At 43.9% G+C, this 22,496-nt stretch overlaps 2 protein-coding genes and 2 long non-coding RNA genes across 4 annotated transcripts in view; all 4 read right to left on the reverse strand.

Annotated features, from left to right (window-relative positions):
* Window positions 1-12,485: 12,485 nt before the first annotated feature.
* LOC133160584 (uncharacterized) lies at window positions 12,486-15,386 on the reverse strand. Its single transcript, XR_009715927.1, has 12 exons — window positions 15,204-15,386; window positions 15,104-15,138; window positions 14,696-14,881; window positions 14,579-14,627; window positions 14,409-14,507; window positions 14,267-14,301; window positions 14,048-14,189; window positions 13,906-13,967; window positions 13,735-13,823; window positions 13,608-13,666; window positions 13,485-13,543; window positions 12,486-12,623 (listed from the first exon to the last, which is right to left on the reverse strand). It is a non-coding gene; the product is annotated as an uncharacterized LOC133160584 (long non-coding RNA).
* Window positions 15,387-15,556: 170 nt separating this feature from the next.
* On the reverse strand, window positions 15,557-16,413 carry LOC133160586 (uncharacterized). The gene is made up of 3 exons (XR_009715929.1): window positions 16,089-16,413; window positions 15,898-15,966; window positions 15,557-15,723 (listed from the first exon to the last, which is right to left on the reverse strand). It is a non-coding gene; the product is annotated as an uncharacterized LOC133160586 (long non-coding RNA).
* A 50-nt stretch (window positions 16,414-16,463) lies between these two features.
* On the reverse strand, window positions 16,464-17,867 carry LOC133160923 (homeodomain-interacting protein kinase 1-like). The gene is made up of 5 exons (XM_061289040.1): window positions 17,853-17,867; window positions 17,524-17,778; window positions 17,268-17,459; window positions 16,534-16,687; window positions 16,464-16,474 (listed from the first exon to the last, which is right to left on the reverse strand). The coding sequence occupies exons 1-5, from the start codon at window positions 17,865-17,867 to the stop codon at window positions 16,464-16,466; spliced, it is 627 nt and encodes a 208-aa protein (XP_061145024.1).
* A 1,507-nt stretch (window positions 17,868-19,374) lies between these two features.
* The window catches only part of LOC133160574 (raftlin-like), a 38,622-nt gene continuing 35,500 nt past the window's right edge, over window positions 19,375-22,496 (reverse strand). The window contains exon 10 of the mRNA XM_061288349.1: window positions 19,375-22,206. Coding sequence (XP_061144333.1) covers window positions 21,724-22,206 — 483 coding nt within the window. The 3' untranslated portion in view covers window positions 19,375-21,723. The remainder of the gene's footprint in view (window positions 22,207-22,496) is intronic.

Genomic DNA, 22,496 nt, shown 5'->3' on the forward strand with positions numbered 1-22,496 from the left:
CAGAAGCAGACAGGGACGGTTAAAACAACCAGGAAATGCGGCAAGTGATCGTAAATGGTGGACATGGCGTGTTGTTAACGTATTTACCCATCAGGCTCTGCTTCCTGCTGCTTTAACTTCTTTATGTATTTTTTTTTTCCGCGTTTAAAAGCTTTTCTGTGCGATAAGAGCTCCTGCCTGTGGGATAGATGCGTTGTCACGGCAACCAGGAGCTCAAAACGCACACAGGCGCACAAAAACACGCAAGAAGTTTTCTAGAAGTATTCTTTTTAAACTAGTCGACAATTTATTTTACTCAAAAATCTTTTTTAATCAAATACATTTTTGTATCTCAATTATTTATTATGAGTTGGTGTTCGAAATAAGCCTTTGTGATTGATTATTTGTAATTTTAAAAGGTGAATAATATAATAATAATAATAATAATAATAATAATAATAATAATAATAATAATAATAATAATAATAATAATAATAATAATAATAATAATAATAATAATAATAATAAGCCTATATTAATTCAAACTTCTTGCATTTTGCTTATGGGCATTAATTAAATACAATGATCATTTTTCTGTTTAAGATTAGCTAATGACATTTCCTATTTAATCAACTCAGCCATTGAGTTAACCTTACTGTGATTGGCTGCAGGACAGGAAGTGAGGGAAGGTGAAAACAGGCTTACGATTTCTCCCACATGTCAGAGGATGTCTTTCCTCCTTCTTTTTCCTCCTTCTCCTCGTCCCGGTGCTCAGGAGGAGCCAGCCAATAAAGATAAGCTTGACAGAGGAGACATCCAATAAATGATAAGCGTCCGAGTGGGCCGGCCAATAACAGATAAGATGTGGGTAGGTGGTTCGGGGCGTGCGTTTGTCTGTGACTTCCTGGCTGGCCTCGGTCCGTCGGTCGGGCTGATAGGCAACACGCTGCCGATACGCTCGGCGTCTTGCGGGCATCCGCAGGGACGACTAACATTCTCACCGGTTCCTTTAGTTATATCTAATATTATATTGGTGCTCCCTGCAGAATTTTCATTCATTGGCCACAAACACAATTCCTTTAAAAAAGCCACTGTCATCATCTTGCAGAATTGACAAAATGAATTTTGCACAAAATTCTTTTGTGTATTGCTTACGCCATGCTAGCCCGCGGCGTCTTTCCACTACTTGTAGTGTTGAGGCCTGCTGTAAAGCCAACAGAGAGCAGGCAATGAGCTAGGTGACGCCTCGTGCACACACACATTCACACACACGCGCACACAAGAGCTGGAGGCAAAAAGCACACAACAAAGCCACGGCGGCTCCGACCAATCAGCACTCAGCCGCCAGTCGACAGGCCGCTCTTTTGTCCATCATTCAAGCGCAGACGAGAGCACAAACAAACGAGTGTGTGTGTCTGTGTGTGTGTGTTGTGAGCGGGGCGAGATAAAAGCCCTCCCTCTTGCCCGCTGTAATCCAATTAGAGGCCTGCAAATTTGATTGGCGCCCCGAGAGTGTGCCTTCAGCTGTCCATCATTAGCGACTGCAGTGTGGCTTTTGGGAGTGTGCGTGTGTGTGTGTGCGTGCGTGTCCGTGTGACAAGGAGCAGGACTCTTTCTTTATCTCGGCCGCCTCAAAGACGACAACTCCGTCTTCATGTGTCTGACGTGTATGTCTGTATGTGGGCTTGCGTGTGTCAGAGTGGGAGTGTTAGTTTGTGATGTGTGCGTGTGTGTAAGTAGGTGTGTGTCGGTCTGCTTGTGCATTTGAGAGAGACAGAGTGTGTGTTGCTGTTTTCACCTTTATGTGTGTTTTTATTTTTACGTTCATGTTGTTATTTGTATTTCCATATGTTGGTTTTGTTTGCACGTTCAGGTGTTGTGTTGATGTTATCCTTCTCTGTGTGTGTGTTTTTGTCAGTATTTTAATGTTTTAATTTTATTTGGGTGTGTGTTTTTTTTCTTTTTTTTTAATAGTTTTCTATCTATTGACGTGTGTGTGATGGTTTCATTCATGTCATTGCATCCATGTTGATTTTATTTAGATGTGTGTGAAATTAATTGTTAATTATTGTGAATTTGTTTTTGTAATGATACTGTATGTTGACGTGTGTTTTTTTTTCTAAACTGTTTGTGTTGATCTTTCAAGTGTGCGTTGCGCCAGCGTAGACGCGGCGTCTGGTCTCCGCTGACACGTTCCAGATGTTGGCGAGCTAAGAGCGCCTCGCTTAGCCTCGCCGCCACTGAAACAAAACTCGGGACAAGTTAATCCGGCAGAGCTCGCCTTTATCAGCGTAAACTCAGCCAGCATCCTTCTCTTTCTACACCCCTCCCCTCTTCACCACCCATGACTCATATATACTCCCCCCCCCCCCCCAAAAAAAATCTCCAAGCCCCTCCATCCTGTGATGGATGGCCTACTTTGCGAGCACTTGTTGTTTCGGAGCGGATTCTAAACGTCTCCATTGCTCAAAGTGTCCTCGTGCACTTGTTGCAGGCCTTTCACTCACTTTGTCACACGGCAGCCTTTTTACTTTCCAATTTTGCGGGCAGCCCGAGAAACAGAAGCGGAACATCGCTGAAGCCGATTAAGACAACAATGCCAAAAGCAACAATATCCAATATTGCCATGTTAGTTTTCTGAACAAAAAAATCAATCGTTAAAAATGCTTTGTAGTATATACAGTGGATATAAAAAGTCTACACAACCTTGACCAAATCCCAGATCAGCTGTCAGGGAAAACACATCAATTTTTCCAAAATTCCTCCATGCTCCTTTTATTACGTCCGCTAGCTTAATGCTAACGTTTAATGTGAAACACCATAGACAGGCTATTGTAAATTAGCGTGATCATTGTAAAAACTGCGGAGCAGGGCTTCATTCCCGGTTTTGCTTGTTTTCAGGTTGTCATGAGTGATTTAAGACTTTTATCGAGCCCGAGTTGAAATGAGGATTTAGAAGCCGTCGTGCTCGTCGGCCATCTTGGCTTTCATCTGACACCTTTGAGCTTCCCGGATGCGGAAAAACGCGGCGTTAACAGACGAGCCGCTTTTGTGGAGAACTTCAAAGTGGTTCTTGTGTGTGTTTTGCTAATTGTCCCACCACCGAGGTGGCGTGTTGGCGAGGCCTCCGGGCATCCCGTGGATCACAAGAGGAGCTAAGAGAGGGGGAGCTTTGGGAGGATTTCAGGAGAATGGCGAGCCACTTTGCCTCTCCAGCGTCTCGCCTGAGGCCAATAATAAAGTTTGTAATTTAGCCCAAAAAAAAAAAAAGCACGGTCCTTCATTCACATTGTTGTGAAAGAAGCTTTCATTTTTACTACGAGAATCCCGAGAAATATTGCGCCACACGCTGGTACTGTTTACACGCACTTAAGCCCGGCTGTATTTATGACTCCACGCACACACCTACTTATCGACATTTTCACACACTATTTCTCCACACCAGTGCTTAGCGCACCGGAGAAACGAAACAGATGCGATTGTCAGCACGCTCTTTAATCCTCAGGCATGCCAGCACGACTGGAACGGCGAGGGGGCGAGGCCTCGTGACGCCATTACCTCACAGTTACCTAATCTTGCTATTCTCCTTTCATATTCCGTGACAAGTCAAAATAACCTGAGGGTTAAGAATTACACTCTAATTTTTCTGGAACTTTGCATTAATTAATTAAACTAGAAGAGCAGCTTCTATTGGCTTTGTTCACACCCACAACGGCGCAAACCACCGCTTTCTAAGTGCACATCTGCCAAAAGAGAGAAATGACCACAGATTGGAAAATTAACTAAAATGACATTAAGGTTTGGAATTGAACCCCAAAAAATTGGAAAATACCACAAAAATTTTAAAATGTCAGAGTATCTCCCAAAAGCTCAGTTCTTCTTATATCACAGATTCAAAAACCAGCTCAAGTTCAGTCGAAGGTCCGAGCGCCGGGTGGTCTCAGGAAGCCGGCGCCCCTCTGGTTGTCTCGTAAAAGGCGACACGGGCAAACAAGGGCCCGTGACAAATGGCGTGCCACTTCCCAATGCGTGAATGAGTGAAAGTGTCCAAGAGCGAAAGGAGGAAGCAGTGAACAGCGGCAGGACATTTTGAATGGCCAGCTTTTTCAGACAGGAAGTCCAAGTTGTGGCCAAAATGGCCGTTCATGATGGAGGGGCTTTTGTCCTCCGCAAAGCCTGCTTGCATCCATCTTGGATCCATTATTATTATTGTCAAAAACGGCACAGTTTGAAACGTTTACCATAACATTGGAAAGTGTTGCGCAGCGATTCCTGACACTAAACAGCGAGTCGGCCATTTTGTTCAAGCTTCTATTTTCAATCCTGAATTTTGCTTCAAGTGAGTTTCCTTTAAAGGTCCACCGAGTCTGACTTGAATATCTCCAGGTTCCTAAACTTGTGTGTGTCAACAGGATATGCAGAAACGCCAGGAATGCTAACAGACGGGCGGCCTGCGTTGTGCCGGCTCCGACTCTTATCAGGTAGGCCCCTAGTCGCAATCAACTAACCAACCCACCGCAGGCCTTCCTATGCAGAGACAATAATAATAACCTCCTCTTCTAAGAATGTATGATTAAAAAAAACAAACGACACAAAACGCATGCCTCACATAGCTGCGGCTCAAACACGACGGCCGGGTGCCTTTTGATGACATCATCAGGCCATCGGCACGACGCATCCCCCCCCGAGTTTGTGTTTATGGAGCCGAGTTGGAGATTAGAAGCGACTGGAGCGTTTCCATTGCTCACTGTAAGCAGACACACACACACACACACTTCATTTTTTTCAAGGGGGTCCCCCCCCTTATCGAAGGCTGGAGACTGAGCCACTGACGCTATCTCCACACACTGCGTGTGTGTGTGTGTGTGTCGACTTGAAACGGGTCAAAAGCGTCAGATACGTCTGTCGCCACGGCGTCATCATGCTATATATAAATATAAATAAATATAAATAAAGATATAAATATATATATGTACTTTCTACTCATACACAAGTAACAGTACTTCTCACCCGAATATTTGTCTTTCTACTTAATTACTGATGTGAGTTTGTTGGACAGTGTCTACACACACACACGCGCACACACAGACACACATATACAGAAATGCGACACATTGACACAGAACACACCCTCATTAAAAAGATGTGGACAGCGTGGGAATAAGTGCGGCATTGTTGAGTGGAAGATCAACATGGCGCCGTCACACTTCTCCTTATCACACACACGCACCCATGCGCACACACACACACGCTCACAATCTCTGTGCTATAAAAATTCTTTGTTTTATGTTTACTGAAGACACACAAAAAAAATCGAATATTGTGAAAATCTATAAATCGGGTTATCGCTATGTTTGCGAAGATCCCAAAATGCTTTATGCAGTGCGACAAAAAGCGAAAGAAAAAGCAAACGGAGTGTTGTTTGTGTGCAAAATGTTTTCTATTTTGTCGTCAGAGAGGAGCATTGTGATACTATTGTTAATGAAATCAAATCTATGCGTGCTATTGGATTATATAGGACGGTGTGTGTGTGTGTGTGAGGACATTGTGCTGAGCTCGGGTCTTCAGCAGCCTCTTTCTCCATTAATGCTCCATTAGCCAAATTAGAGGCCTAATTGGGAAGGCGAGGAGATCGCTAATGTGTGTGTGTTTGTTTGTGCGCGCGTGTGTGTGTGAGCGAGATAGAATAAGACGTCCAAAAGGACGTCCGAGAGGACAGCGGAGCAAAGGTGCAATTGGACGCTGATGACAGACGCGGCCTTCTTCCCGCCTTAGAGGGCCGGCGGCGGTCGCCCGGCTGCTGCTGACGCCATTAGCGGCTCGTTAGCTGATTAGCTTGCCTGGTAGTGGATGAGCCCCAGGCTAGGTGTGTGTCTGTGTGTGAGTGTGTGTGCCAGGTAGAGCTAATTGTGTTCACGGTCACATTGCCTCTCCTTTTGATGACATCAAACATTCTGCTCACTTTATTAGGTACAACTGATAATGGGAAAATTCGGCGTTGTGTTAGGGTGGCCTTCTTGAGACGGTCAAAATATTAGGAATGAAAATTCTGTGCTCCCCCCCCCCCCATGATTGACAGCCTTGTTTAGCCAAAAAACATTGCAGCATCCACGTATTGTGTCACCACGTCCGGCCCAAAGGATGATTGGCGGCTGGATATTTGTTTGCGTGTGTGTGTGTGTGTGGTCCAACATTCTGGTGAGTTAAGCCACAACATGCTAAATGGAGCTAAAGAGGACGTAAACGCTTCTGTAACCTTCAGGTGATAATGCCTTCACCTTTGACTCAATCGATCAATAATTGTAATATCGGTTAATAATCTTTGCCTACTCGAGTTTCTCCTGGGAGAAGAAGCAATCGATTAGACAAATGATATTTTACTTTTTAGTCACCTCCGAATTATTGCAGTTTATTGGTTAAATGATGAGCAAAAGTATTGGGACGCACAAAAATGTTAGCTTCATTTTTTTGTATTTACTAGCCGCTATCTTGATTGATAGTGACTTCCCTGTCCATTTTTCTCTCTCCTGATGAAGTCTTCCCGATTGGTCCGACCTAAACACGGCCCATCTGCACTTTCGCTCGGGCAACATTTCTCTGCGGGGGGGCTTGTAATCGAATGAGAGCCCCCCCCCCCCCCTCCTCGCCCTTGTGAAACCAATTGTAGCGCTATTATCTTCTTAGGGCCCCATTTGTGTGTTGGGAGGGGCACTTAGAGTGAGATAGTCACCGAGGGCTAATCTCATATTTGGATTTCTTAGTCATCAGATTGGCCAATGTCAAAGCTCCTGTGGGTCGTGGAGACCTCCTGACCGACGGCTGTTTGTGCGTTTTAGCATCGAGAGGTCGCCGGCGTGGGCGTTTAGCGCATTGGCGGCCCGGGGAGGGGGGGGGGGAGACCGGGAGTGAATATAGGTGATTGATGGACTGCTGGCTGATCAATGTCAAGCGGCTAATCTGCCTGTGTGACGCCATGATGTAAACACAACATGATGATTCAGCGTGTTGACAAATCCATATTTCATGAATTGACTAATATTTTTTTTTTCCTTATAGTGCTTTAATGGTGTAGCAGTATATTGATTTTCCTAGCATGTACAAAAATATTAGATTGCACGTTGAGAAAAAATAATTGAAACGATTCCACTTCTAAACGAGTCTCGATTTGGATTCTTCCGTATTTTCCGTCACTTCTGGTGTGATGTCGCTGCCAGACGGCAAGATGGGCAGCACTTATTACCTCACCACCTCCATCAGCACACACACACACGCAATATTCCGATAGTGGCGGGACGGGAAAAGCCGGGTTTCAGCCGCTATTGATCGGGTAACATCGGATTATACAGTCTGGCTCTATAGGCTGAGCGGCCTTTCATTCCCGCGCTGAATAGATAGACTGACTGCGAGCGCTCTTTAGTATGGGGATCGATACAAATCGGCTTCCCGCCCCGCCGCTCAATCGTAACTCAATTCCGTTTGCCATAAGTAAAACTTTTCCGTCCTGATGTGATTACACAGGGGAGCTCCTCAGTTGCTCGTTCAAGAAACCGGCCTGCACTCGTATCATCGTTTTTATTATTTAGTGTTTTATTGGTTTGCATTTTATCATTTTGTACGATATGGTGTCAATTCTTACCGTAATTTTTATTTTATTTTTTTACTTATTTAACGGGTTTCTGTTTTTCTATGCAAAAGCATTATTAAAAAGATCCCAGTTGGAGCAGACAATCAGAAGACAAGTGATTGGTTGAGTGCATTGTGGCTAGAAAGCACGCACAAATGAGTCCCGACTTTGTCGTCCCGACTGCAAAATTCAATCTTGCGACTCGTCACAAAGCTCGCAGCTGGAGCCGCAAACAAAGGCGCGGCTAATATTAGCACAAGAGGCCGCCGCCGCCGCCGCTAACTTGATTTGCGTCGTTTTTACTGTAATGCGTTGGAGGATTGCAGCTGGTTGGTTCTTTGTCGCTAGCCTAGAGGTCAAGCCCTGTCAATCAAATGCTGATTCGATATGTCAGCTGAATTCTGTGTGGCCGTCGCCTAAACCCGAAGCCCAAAACTGTTTTTCCATCAACAGCATGATAAGATTGCTGTGATTTGTCAGGTTCAATCAACAAATAACTTGGATATTTCACATATTTTCTTTCTTGTAATTGGACTTCTTGTCACGGTATAGTCATCGACGGAGCCTTCCCAGAATGCTTTGCTGCGTCTGACGATGCTTTGTCGTGGCGGTGGTGAAAAGCTCTTCCAAGAAGCTGCTGACAGGCCGCTGAATCACGACAGAAGCAAAGAAAAACGTCGCAGATGGATCTAAGCATGCCCGCCGTCATTAGCCTCAACGTAATCACATCATTTTAGTCATTGGGAAGTTGTCGGAGGGGGGGAGGATCGGGTGAGGAGGAGGGGGGGAAGTGCCGGGAAGTCTTCGTGGCTGCTACTTATGATACTGATGTTAAAACTGAGGATGCCAAAATCACTTAGCGGCTTTTAATTCTTCCTAAAAGGCGGGGAAAAAAAGGTTGCTGAAAAAAGTCTTTGACTGTGAACGTAAAACAGAAATTATTCGATTTTTCTTCAAAGAACCAGGCGATATTTTATGCTGGCTTACAGGAAATCGCAGTATATTATTGTTCTATTTATACGCCGATGCTATTCGTTAGCACGTCGATGGTCTTCTGCATTGTTTGTTAGCATGAAGCTAATTGATAAAACTTTGTTTTGAATACACAACATGTAATGGCCTTGACCGCTGCTACTGACACACACACACACACACACACCCAGAGTGTATTTGCATTGCGTGTTTTCTCAGGCCAGACTGTTCACTGACAGATTGAAACGGTTAGCGTCTTCATTCTTCAACGCCGGCGGCCACCCGCTGCACATGTGTGCGTGCGCGTGTGCATGCGTGCGTGGGAGAGTTTATTGTCTCACAGCAACGGGCCCGTCGCGTTGTCAACACATTTCGTGTGCCGACGACCACAATTTGAACGCAAGAGTGAAATTCGTTCCATGTTTAGAAAGTGCACATGTTGCTTTAGGGTGCAAGGTCATGGCAAGGTTCAGCGGCGGACAAGGGAAATGTTGAGCAAAAGATTCTTCAACCTTTTCATCACCAGTCAGCTCAGTAAACACTCACTGGTTTGTCGCAATGTTTTTTTGCAACTTCTTTTTTTCTTATTTCTTATAAGTTTGTCAAGCCTTTGTGCGCAATACTATTTTGTTAAATACGTAACAAATTATTACCTGGAAAAAAATGACAAATATATACAAAGTAAAAAAGGGAACAGACATATCTTGCATTCTATTGCATGTATCTAAAAAATATCTAATGTTTTTATAATATATAATAATTTATATAATTATATATTTTTTATATAATTTTTTAAATATTATTTAAAGTTAATTTGCCACTTTAAAACACAGTCCTGATCCAACTCAAAAGTTTTTAAAATGGGAAATTGTCATTTGCATTTGAATGAATTACACAATATATAATATAATATAATATATTTTGATCAATTTTTAAATATAAAAAATATTTTTTGTCTACACAAGTTACTTTCATACAATCAATAACATGTCAATTATTTCTGTCACGTGACATTTTAATGCCATTTCATCATCACTCCAGTTTTCCCGACATCCTCACATATTTCTATATTTCTCCAAGATGACGTCCATTCCAGGAAGCGTTGGCGGCCCGGCCGTCCTCGAATCCGCCTCCCCCTCCCGGTCAGACCTGGGGTCCGAGAGTGGATCAAGTCGTCCAGTGACAGGTTCGTGAAGACCCCGCTGAGTTCACCTTGATGGATGCCCCTCCCAGGTGTTTCCAATGGGGCACAATAAGCGCGGCCCCTCTAATGCATTATTGGGCCATTAGGACCCGGCCCGCGGAGACCACTTACGCGCCGGCCTATCAATAACGCGCCGCGTTCGGGGGAGCCCGGGGAATTAGTCATACTGATGTTCTATTTAATCAGAATCTCATTAGATTTTAACAGGGTTACAGTAACCCTGCTTTCATTTCCATAAGAGCAGACATAGCTCACCGATGTCACGCACGCAACCAACACGGGAAATGGAATACTAACTATATCTGTGTGTGTGTGCATACGTCCGTCACTCATCGTGATACACGCACATTTTAAAAGGAGACTATAACAATGTATTTTCTATACACACACACAGGCCACACAGAAGCGAACTGTCCGGTGGTCTTGCTGATCTTGCTGATCTTTCATCGTCTTTGGCCGCCTCCCTGCTCGCGGCACTTTTTCAATTAGCACTTTATTATTGCAGGCCCCCCCCCCCCTCGGTCGAGGACCCCCGGGTGCTGAGAGCCGCAGAAGAAGGTGCTAGTGTCCGAGTGCAGACACCTTTCAGCGGCGTATTTATCAACACGTACATCCATCTCAATTTAGCTAGCGTTTTTTTTTTTTTTTTAGGCCCTAAACTTTTCAAGGTAGGGTTCAAAATGAGTGTGTCAAGTCTGGATTGTTGAGTCCACCTCCTCTCTCCTTATAAGGGCCTCGGTTTGACCCCCTCCCTTGGTTTGAACCGAGGACCCCCTCCAGAAGCAGCCCCTTATGCGGTGTGCGGGAAGCCAAGCGCAACGCAAGGCATAATCTTTTAATACGTGCGCAGGCGTGACAGATTAAAGCGTCAGGGTGTTGACAAGCGACACAGGAGCCGTACTTCGTACTCCCTCACCCCCTTGGACCCCACCTTATTCCTAACTAGAAATCCTAAACTGGATTTGAAACCCTAATGGGGAACGGTAACCTTGTTTTCCTTATTTGCAATCCTAATTTTCGAGTTTGAAACCCAACATTGGATCTAAACCCATTTCCCGCCTTACCCTTCCCTTCAAGATGCGAGTCTCGTGTCTCATTATGTCTTCATGAGTCCATTAGCTACAAAGTCCCAGCTGGGTTCCTCCCTGGGGAAGGTCCATGTTGGGCGACACATCAGTGCCCGCCTTCCCGGTCCGCATTGTGTGGTCTGGAAGAACCGACGCTAATTTGATTCTAAAGACATTTGTCAGTTTTAATATAAAGAGTCCACAACAGCCTTGGCAACTTCTGACCATAAGTGCAAAATGGGCTTCAAACCCTAATTTGAAATCTTAGCCTGTGTCTAAATCCAGATTTCAAACCCACCATGTACTTCTAATTGATTCTGAAAATATTTGAGTTTTAAAATGAAGCGAATGAGTTCATTGACAGGCAAACATCTCCCATCTTCCGTTTAGCAAGCCGACTGCGACCAATCGTCCGTGCCGTTAATCCGCCCCCCCCCCGGAGCGTCGTTTGAGCATGACTGCCCGCTGAGTTTATCGGGCCTGATCATCCCAAATCATAACCCGGCTTTGAAACTCCAATTTGAAACATACCTTATTTTTCTTAATACCGGATTTATTTGAAGGTATCGGTACTCGCGGAGGCTGCCGATACACGCCACCGATACTTCACGTATCCAAACCCAGGTTTGAATCCTACATTTAAAATCTGAACCTTGTCTTCAAACCCTCATTTACTGCTCTCCGAACAGCTCCATTGAGAAACCGTTTTAGTGTAATGAAACCGGTCACCGATAGCGATCAGACGCTCTGTTCTTTAATCGGAATTGATCGTTTATCTGCCCATCGGTGACAGGTGAGGCCGGCGGAGGCTTTTGTCTATGGGGAGAGCAGAGATTCAAAAAAGCCGGAGGTCAAGGCGCACCGGTAATCCGGGCAGCTGCGTTTGCGGGATTAGTTTGGCCGTTCGAGCCCGACTAAAACAAACGTTTCCATGGCGATGACACTGTGCATAAAATCGGCTACACCACTGGATTTAAAAAAGGGGAGGGGTGGAGAGCGCTAATTGAATTGCCGTGCAGGGAATAGTGGGGGGGCCTTAATGTTGAGATAAGGAGACCTAAAGGAGGACTGATCATTGACAGCGTGCGTTGTTGCTCGCTAATAAACATGTCAGTGTCTCGCACGCGCACACAGCGGCCTTAAACGACACACTTGTGTGCTTTACAATGTTTGCTTTCAAAACAATCTTCCGCTGCTGAGAACTTTTCAATAGCTTGTCAATCATCACCATCATCATTTCTTGTTGTTGTAGAGGTCAAGCTGAGAGTAGCAAGGGTGGATAAACATCATTTGGTTTGGGGGAGGGCTCTTGGCCTGCAAAGATGCGGTGTCAGCACTTTTGACAAATGATGGCGCTGGACGGATTTGAAATTCTAAAATTCGTTTCCAAACTAGTTTTGTTATCAGATGTCAGAAAGATGGAAAGCTTCTATTTTGCTTTCTTTCCTCAGATGTCTACTGCTGATGTCCGTCGCCAGACTCCAAACTACATCATCCACCCTCATCTATTTACTTGTGCCATCTCTGGAAACATAATCACCAACACTATCAATAAATTCAAATAAAATGTAAAATTGACCCGTATCACATGTAATGGTTGAAACTCACCATTTAAACTAAGTTAATACAACTACAAATATAATCCGCACCAGCGGAAAAGCACATAAATTTAATGAGCAAGTGAGTAAATCTTTGTCTTTTACTGACATCTGCCGGTACTCGGCGGTACTGCGTGTCGAAGCCACGGCTGGTCATTGCTCGTTGCTGATTGGCTATCCTGAGAAATGAGGAAGAAAACAAGTATTTTCAGAATTTTGTTACATTTTAATTTGAAACAATTTGTTCATTTAAGCAATATTTTATTTTAATATCTTGCAATTCTAAAATAAAAATCGTATAATATGTCCTGAATTGATCAATACACTTTCTGTCTAAATGTAAAAAAATGACTCCTATAGTTTCATTTTGTATATGTCCTATGCATATATACAGTATTTACGGAGCAGTTAGTGTTAGGTTGCCTGTTGGAGCAATATTTGTTTGAATACAACTTTTCTCGGAACAATTTCTTTTAAAGGACCAATTGTGCCACCTACTGGCCAATTTGTGTGCAAGCCAGCACGCTGTGTGCGCGCATTCTCGTGAACGAGCTGTTAATTAGAACCGGTCCGCAGGTAAGGAAGTTTGATGGACGGCGACTGCAGGCTATTGTTTTTTTTTTTTTTTACGACAGTTTAAACATTATTTGATATTTAGAAATTACAAACTTGTGGCCGGACGCATGAAACCCCTAAAGGCAGCAAATGGACCTTAAGAAAACGGAACGAAGCCTCAAGTCATCTAAAAGTAAGTTAAAGAAATCTTTTATGCCTTCCCGCCATTTTGTTGCTGGCCTGAACTCAAGGCTGCTGTACGTGTTGAGTTTTAAGGCTATGTTTTGTTTTTGGACTTGCTCACTTGCCTCTGGTTCAGATAAATGTCTTTTCCTTGATTGTTGATCTGTAGTTTTGTTTACAAGTATGCATTTTATGACTGTTAATGTTTGCTCACTCTTGGTCTGTAAGTGGTTTGTTTTACGACGGTCTGCGAACGCAACACTAATGGAGCAACATTATATTTGCTTTAGAGTAGTTTGTACCCTTTTTCTTTCGCATCTGTATCATTTGAAGACTCCTCGCAGTCCTTGAAACCAAATTCCTTTAAGCAAAGACGTTAATTTGAAGTTAAGTTTGTCCAAAATTTAAATTGTGAGATGTCATACCTGGACTGCCACCGGGAATTTATCAGTCTGCGTAGACACCGTCAGGGCAGTCAACAGATCTGAAAGTAAAAAAAAATATATATATGTCATAAACTTTTGGTATAGAGTATTTAATACACTAGAATACCGTGCCCTTCTCCAATCGGGGTTGGCTTTGGTTGCCTCGCTCGGTTTGGAGCTTCTGCTGGACCAGGCTCCTCTTATTTTTAGGAAGGTCTATACCCAAAGGAGGAAAAAGACTTGTTGACATTGCTAAGGAATGAAAGATAATTTTATAAATCAAATAAAAAAAGCTCACGTTTTGATCGTAGACACCGTCACGTCTTATCTTTGTGTTTTTGGGTGTTGTCATTGCCCGCACTGTTGTAAAGAAGGCGCTGCTAATCATTTTGAGGAGAGAAAAGAAAAAGTGCCGGCTATGACGTCACCGTCTAACCTACCCACTGCGCTCGGTCATTTCGGAGGATGGCTGAATTTGGTTGTTCCATTCTCCGGTGTTCGCTGCCTTCAATTTCCTCGCAGATTGATTTCTCCTTCTCCTGGCCGAGTAAGTGTTCCGTGTCCTTTTGCGCTTTGGAATTTCTTGGAGACGTCAGGAGAGGCAAGATGCTGTTACACACTGATTACGCAATTCGCCAATATTGCGCGGAGTGACTTACTACGTTTCGCCAGGGCGCCTCTAGATGTAGTTTTTCTGCAAAAGTATAATAGTGGATAATATGTAGATATTTTATTATTTTTTATTTATATTTTTATTTAGACATTAAAAAAAAAAAAAAACTGTCAGTCTCAAATACTTACACATTGGGCTCTGCTGGTTTAGCCGTAGACTCATTACTACTTTCCGTTGTCGGGGGTTCTTTGGGATTCATTTTTCTCTTCTTTGTTATTGGCGACTCCCTGAGCACCAATGGCAACATATTGTAAGCAATGTATCAGTATAAAAAAAAAAAGCGTGACGTCACACTGACCTTGTTCTTCTGCTCGGTGTGGGTCTCCTTCTTTTCAATTTTCCTTTTCCTATGACAACACAAACACACTCAAAAAAAGTGTTTTTATTGTCGTTATTCTTACAGTAGTTTACTTACCTTGTGTTGTGCGGACGGCGCCAGGATTGGTTTTCCATTTCCTCCTCTCGGCGCTCGACCAGTAAAAACACCAAAGATGAATGACGCGCAAACATGTTAAAAATAATTTTGAACAAACTTACTTGACGCTCCTTGCCGTCGTGGCCATTCCGATAGTCGCAGGGTCAGTAAAGCCGTTGGGGATTTCTGGGGGGAAAAAAGGGACGACGTGTTGTTCAAGAACCAAAACAGTCCAAATCTGTTCAGAAAATGCAGGCACTTGTAAACTTCAGACCTGTTCAAAAAAATCTAGACCCCCCCCCCCCCCAAAAAAAAGTCCAGAACTGACTGATTCCTCTTTTGTGACCCTGTCAGAAGGTCACAAGTGATGTCATCGTAGCTTCGTTCCAACAGCGAGCTCAAACGTACCTCGTTGCTCCTGATCCTCCTTCTGTTGTGGTTCTCTGAAAAATTTGACCGATTAATCGGTAGTTTTTATTAAGCCAGCGGTTTCGGCTAACTAGCTTACCCTGCCATGTGCCACCTGTTTTCCTGGGGCGGCGACTTGTGGAGGCAAACCGAATGGAGCTGATGCGCGAGGCTCAATTGTGGATCCGAGTTGAGCATGTCCAGATTGAGGCCCCTCGTGATGTGTGACGAGATGCCCACGATGTCGGGATGTTCCCGGTGGATATGCCAAGTGGGACGAGCGCTCGCGGTCTCGTCGCGTGAAGCCCGAGTTCCCGAGCTTGGATTCTGACAGGCCTGCATCATTTCGCAGCTCAGTTTCAAGCTTGAACAGAAGAAACGAGGCGTTTAATCTACTCAAGCGGCTTCTACAGTACCTCGCCGTGAACCTACTAGAAGGTGTCGGCGTGGTTGAGCGCAAGGTCATCCATAGTGACGAAGGCGTGCTGGAGAATCCGATTGGGGGTCGGTCGCTGGCCGGCGTCGGGTCTGAGCAGCTGCTTCAGCAAATCCACAAAGATCTCTTGGTCTTGGATTTCTGCTGTGGTGTCCTCATTTGACAGGTGGACCACTTGTCTGACCTGGACCGGAACACACTGCAGGTTTTAATACCACGACCTTTTTGTAAGGTCACAGATTGTGAATTTCCCGGTAGTTCCAATTTTTTTATTCTGTTTGGCATTTTCCCCTTGGCAGCAGCAGTCACAAAAATGGCATTTCTCATTCTTTGTACGATGAACAACAAAGCTTGATACCTTACAAAGGTCATCCAGAGAGTTGAGGAAATTGTTGGTGCAAGCCACGTAGCCATATTCTTTGGTCGTCTAGGGTGAGGTGATACAAAACTGTCAGAATCAAAGTGATGCTAAATTTCGCTAAAAATCCGAGGTTGTTGCTAGCTAGTAGCTAATCGGAAGTTTACAAATGCACCCGATTTGCTTTGCACCTTCAGTCTCCACTGAAATGACTGAAATCTCCGCTCCCTCTTGTAAAAATACGTCGTGTTGACTCCAATGTTCAGTAGTCTTTGTGGAAAGTGACCCAGGATATGCTCGACCTTCCTCAACTGTGGGGAGGAAAAAATGTTTGAGATTGAAGTGACCTTATGTCGGCCCACTTAGGATTGAGAAAGGTTTTTAGGAGTGGCGGGTGCTTTCTTGCCATGTCGTATTCACAGGTGCTGTAGAAAAGTGGAGAGCCTAGAAACAACTCGGCGATAATACAACCAAGAGACCACACGTCGACGGCCCCCGCGTAGGGAAAACCGAGAATGATCTCCGGCGCCCTGAAAACAAGAAAAATCGATTCGTACTGCAAATAGTTATCGAGTATCTCAACACAATTAGGAGGGAAAAACGAATACCTGTAGCGGCGGTTCTGAAAGTGTTGACCCTGGATGATCTCCGAGACGTGCTGGGCCAAGCCAAAGTCGATGATTTTAATTTTGTACGGCCGGCTGATGTGCTCCACCAACATGATGTTGTTGGGCTTCAGGTCTGCGTGGATAAGTCCAATACTGTTCAGAAAATGCAGGCCCACGGCCAGCTGAAGACACGAGTACATGGTATTCAATTATGATAGCGTCATCCGCCTGGCTTGCTAGCTTTTGAAGACGTAGCAGGCCGGCCCTGCCGATGTATGCTAGCGCTAAGCATCGACGGAAACACCTAACCAACACTGTGCGTTTTAAAAATGTTTTTACGTAACAAATACAGAAAAGCTGCCCCTCTCTAAAATCACTTGTTAAAATGTTTAATAGATTAGCATCCCTTGTTAGCTAACCCCTCTCTAAAATCACTTGTTGAAATGTAAAATAGATTAGCATCCCTTGTTAGCTTATAAAATATAGTGTTAGCATCTTGCTACAAAAAGAAACAACCCTGTTAAATGGATTAACATCCCTTGCTAGCTCATGCACAGTTTTAGCATCATGCTACAAAAAGAAACAACCCTGTCACAGCTTGATTATCATATTAAAATTCTCGTTCTGTCGCAAAATCACTCGCAAATGTTTGCTTTGATTTTTGTTTGGGAATTAAGAACTCCTCTTTACCTTTGTTAGCCGTTGGAGAATGCAAACTATAAACATTTTGTATTTGACCACTTTAGACGAAGGTAAACGTACCTGATGCAGAATGGGTCGGATCTCCTTGACCAGAAGGCACTTGGTGGGTCTGCTGTTCATGAAGTCCAACAAGTTGATGTCCAACATCTCAAACTCGAGACACATGTAGACTCTGTCCACAAAGATGCTCTTGCACTGGATCAGGTTGACTTTGTCCGTGTCGAAATCCATTAAGGTTTTCAACACCCGGGCCTGAAAAAGATATTTCAATCGGATCAAATCATCAAAGTAGCCGACGGGGCCTCGTGTCAGGCACCTCTTTCTTAAACAAGTCCCGAGCGACCATTTGCTTGAAGATCTTGACAGCCACTTCCTCCCGAGTGGCCGTCTTCAAGCATTTGACCACGTCGCCGAAGGTGCCTTCCCCCAGGAACTCCATGATGTGGTAGTCGGAGGCGGGCGAGTGGAGGACCCTCAGGTGTTTGTCGGCGTCGTACAGCGAGGAGAGCACGGCGACGGCCTCCTCCTCTGACGACGTGATGACTTTGGCCTGCACCCTGTAAGGGGGGTTCTGACAGTCGCCATTAGCAAAAGTTCATTTGTGGTGCGTTTCTAAACAAGTTAGGGTCTTCATTGCTTACTAACCTGCTCTGCAGCCATTTTCCTTTCATGGCAGACACAAATGAATAGAACAAATCCACCTTGGGCAGCACTTAAAAAAAAAAAATAAAGCGTGGCAGGGGATTAACTTTTTATTTTATTTTAACATAAAATGATTTTTTTTTTTTCATGGACTTGTCCCTGCCAGCAGCTCCTGTAAAGTGAGTGATGATGTCACATAGCTCTGTGTCATGTCTCTAATGTTCCTCTTCTCATAGTGACATCACATTTCCATATCATCACCATGTGACCTCATGACGCTACATCAAGCCTACCGGTGAATATATTCAAAGTTGAGCAGAGAGCGTGCAGAAGTGACTTCCTGACAGTGGTGCAGGTACTTTGACATTTTATTAATATAATGTATGCATTTTAAGGGTCTCAAACACCACGCCCAACTCACGAGTCCACGCTGAAAAGCTAAAAATAATCTTATATTGAAGGATCTTTATTTTTTTTTTGTATACAATTTCTTTCCCCCCCTCTTTTAAAGGCATTCTTTCCATTCAAATTAAAGCCAAAATCCTAAATTCTAGCAGTGTAATTATTTTGATGTTGTATCACTGCCCTCCACTAGAGGGCAGTGTGGCATTGAGGAAGACTGAGAACCACAACCAGTGAGACATACGCTGTCTAATTTAAACACTTTATTAAGGAGCAGCAAATTGCCCACTTTTAGTGTTTTTATTCCTCAGTGTCAATTATCCTCCTTCGATTAGACACGAAAAGCCTTTTTGAAAAAAACAACAACAAAAGAAAACATTTGTGCAAAATATTCAGCCGAGTTCTGTAGCTCATCCATAATAGACATGCAAACCTTTGATGATGTCTCCGTGTGTGTGATGGACTCATCAATGTCTTCAATTAGCAATCAATCAATGCAGACAGGAGAGTGCTTTGGTGTTTGGGCTTTGCTCTTAATGATCTTTTAGTCTTAGGCAGTATGGATTGAGTTGGCCTTGTGGACCCTTCATAACGCCGAGCCGTGTTATTATCTGGGTTGAAATATTGACCTGCGAGGGCCGAGCTGGGGCCTTGTGGCATTATTAGGAATTCCACGTCCATACAGAAGCAAAAGCTTCTCATGTTTCCCTCGCTTTCATTTATCCTTCTCGCTGCACTTTTACAAGCCGCATTTGTGTGTTTATACACACGCGTGTGTGTGCGTGTGTTTGTGTAATGTGGCCCTTGGGTGCCGTGTTGCAGCGCAACAGCGGCGCAAATATCCCATCAGTGTTGGATGCAAACTTTCGACCTTTTACCACGGTGAGCCAAATCGTAGCCCAAATGCACATTTAATGATGTCATCAGCAAAACATGGCTTGGAGTGCTAATGCGATCATTTCGTTAAGACATGAGTAGGGAATGTGATAAGCATCAGTAGGTATTTTATTGTGTTATCTGTTTGAAAAAACATTTTTAGGATTTTTTTTTTATAATTTATAAAAAACAAAATTTTTGCTGACAATGGAATTGTTTAAGAACCCAGTAAAGAAGTACACATGTGGACATTAAATATAAATAGTTTTATAATGTACAAATTGTACAGATGCAGTAGCGGCGGCTAACAATAACAACGTCGATGGACGGGACAGCACACAGATAAAGAATACTTTGACACCATCACTGGCATTGTTTTTACACACAAAAACAGGCAGCTGGAATGTTGAAAATTTTAAATGTCTCTTTCCTGACCAAACAAATAAAACACAACTACCCACAAAATGTTCGTCAAGGTACGACCGTCGATGCCTGTCCGAATGGAATGTTAAGACAAACAAAGTGCTATCATGTGACCTTGATGATGTCACTGAGGGGACGGCAGGTCAAGGGTGTTGCTGATTGCCATGTTTAAAATAGCCAGGAAAAAGCAAACCGGTGAATCTAAATTCCTTCTAACGATGAAAATAAACTCCTCAAGGCAGAATTGACAACTTTTGATACGACGTGATAAAACGTCGATACCACCAAGGACCGAATCGTTATCAGCCACGATCGGGTGCCGATTCACCAGCATGACGTACGGATTGTTGACCGTAATGAAAAAAAAACATGGTGTCCGGTTTGTAACATCCGCTGTCACATGTTAGCATGTTAGCACTCGTGTATTTTTATGGTCAATGGGCAACGTATAATATCGTCACAATACAGTATCGCAAAACCTTGATATCGTCACTGTCAGATTTTTTTTTGTTCCCAACCATATGTAAACCAAGTAACACCTGTATAAAAAAAAAAAAAAAAAAAACTACATGAGCTCTGTGGCGCCCAAGCGCCATGCCATTTGCATAAATCATTGTAAAGCACGAAATAAAACATTCAATGAAAGCCCAGGAGCAGCCAAAAGCCAGTGAGAGAATGTTCCTCACATCTTGGAACACAATTAAGAGTGCTTCTATCCTCTGGAAAAATCAATCCGGCGGCCAAATGTGACCCTTGAACCTGGGCTGCCATTAAGTATGACCTCACATTTTGCCATCGGGAAGGGCGTAGACATCAAGCTGAAAACCAAGAAACCCTCGGGAGGTAGCTTGAAGCCTCAGTAGGATAGGCAGGCGCCTCACTAGCAAAATATTTTTGTGCATGGGAAAGTCGTTAAAAAGGCAGCTTTAAAAAAAAAAAAAAAAAAATTATTGAGAATTTGTCTAATTAAGGCTAAGCTGGTCTCGTGTGTTTTCCGCTCTACACAAAACAGCACCAGACAACACATGGACAGCACAAAACACGGCGTCTCGTTGGGTGTAATTGTAACATTTAAACAGCAAAACAATCAAACCAGAAAAAATCATTCCGTTCACGTCAAAGTGTGAATTGCGTGAAATCTCAAAGCTATTTGCTAAGTTACCCGGGCTCGACATTATTGTCGATACCGCCGTGGCTAAATCAATCCCTCGGTCTCCTTTTGTAAGAAATGCACAATTCCTGACAGATGCCCTACTGACAAAAACCATTAGCGAGCTAACGGGCGATTCGTGTAGCGGATGCGGTCGCCGCTCACCTTAGCGACCCACCCGCCGTCCGGCCTTTAGGCAATCAACGCCATCTCACGACTCGCTCACTGTTCTAAACAACACCCGCTGAGGAGCGCTTTAATAGCCGCAGGTAAGAGCCATGCTAACCGCTATTACTTTAAAACGAGTCAGTTCATTTCGTTTTACGCGCCGCAGGCACCATTTTCTCAATTCATTCCCTGGCATGAATGGACATTTCAGAAAAGTGCTTTTTTTTTTATCAAAGGCTGCTGTCAAGTGAAATTTAATGGAATATATTCGTCAAATCCTCAGTATGGCAAGAGACACGGCTACAGAAGTCGAGTTTCATAGCATACGTTGTTTACGATACGATAGATAAAAGCTACATTATAGTCCCGTGAATATCACATCCGCTTGTTCGGAACATTCTGTATGCGAGGTGAGCGTAGCCGTCAACATTGTGTCGCTAACTTTGGATTGCCTGTCGCAAAGGAATCCCACTCCCAGCACTTCAGATCCCGTAGAGTTGAATGAATCAAGTCTTTTCTGTCCTTAGGCAGTCAGCAGTATGACGGAGGTTGGCCAGTGGTCTTTAGACTTTAAGTTTGTCACCTAGATCAACAAGAGTCCAAAAATAACTTTTCCCGCAGATATCAGTCTGGCCATTAAAAGGCGACGGCCAGCTAATAGACTCGATCCAAGTCTAGTCCGAGCATCTTCATTTGCTTCCTTCAGGATACGTGGTACATTCACAAGGTGTGGTTATACAGCAGTCGGTAGATGAAAGATGGCAGATTTCAAAGTCGATGGTGCTCCAAGTCCCAATAATGTTTGGTGTGAACCCTGTCTTGAGGTTTTCGAGGTAGGGCTTTTCAAATTCTCGGCTACTCTTGGAGGATTTCATTTGGGCTCTGTGAATCTGCCACCGTACCCTTGAGGTCCAGGCCAACTGATTCTTCAATCGTGCATTGGTTCTGGTCTGGTTCGTCTTCATTTTTATCTTCGTCCGTTTCTAGGCCATTTTCCACTGAAACTTGAACTTCTCGCTCGTCCACCATCTGGTCGTCTTTTTTGTCAGCCGCAGTTTCTGTGACTTCTTGGACGTCTGTCCTCTCCGGAGACTCTGCCAATCCCTCCTCGTCAAGTTCAAAGGTTTCCTTTTCTATCTCTTCTACGACTTCCGCTTCTTCCTTTGTTTGAACAGTTTCAACCTTGACAGCGTTCTGGTCTTCAATCTTTTCGTCATTTGGTTTCTCGCCATTTTCCTTACGATCGGGAATGCCTTTTTCCGATTTGGGGTTTGTCTTCTTCTCTTTGTTTTTGACGCCATTTTTGTTGGCCTTACCACGAGGTTTGAAGATCAGTTTCTGGAACATGGAAAGTTTTGGATTAGTGTTCATCATATACATCAAATGCAGACATCTGACTGATCTGAGGTCCGTGGCTAAAAGTTGCCGTCAAGTGAAATGTGTTGGACTTGAGCTATCTCCTAAATCTTTGGCCTATGTCATTCCACTCAAAGAGGTTATCACGACTATTCAGAGGTCATCTCCAAAAAAAATGTCCAGTTCGACTTCTGTAAACATTTCGCCCACCATAACGCTCACAGAGAGGCCATTGTGTTTAGCGTAAAAGGGAAAACATCTACGTGGAAGCG

The sequence above is a fragment of the Syngnathus typhle genome, linkage group LG10, assembly GCF_033458585.1.
Source record: "Syngnathus typhle isolate RoL2023-S1 ecotype Sweden linkage group LG10, RoL_Styp_1.0, whole genome shotgun sequence".
NCBI lineage: Eukaryota > Metazoa > Chordata > Actinopteri > Syngnathiformes > Syngnathidae > Syngnathus > Syngnathus typhle.

Coding starts and splice junctions, on each gene's coding strand:
- LOC133160923 (XM_061289040.1), bottom strand. Junction 17,460..17,523: donor GGGACTTGTTTAAGAAAGAG/GTGCCTGACACG, acceptor TATCTTTTTCAG/GCCCGGGTGTTGAAAACCTT. Junction 16,688..17,267: donor TCCGACCCATTCTGCATCAG/GTACGTTTACCT, acceptor TCGTGTCTTCAG/CTGGCCGTGGGCCTGCATTT.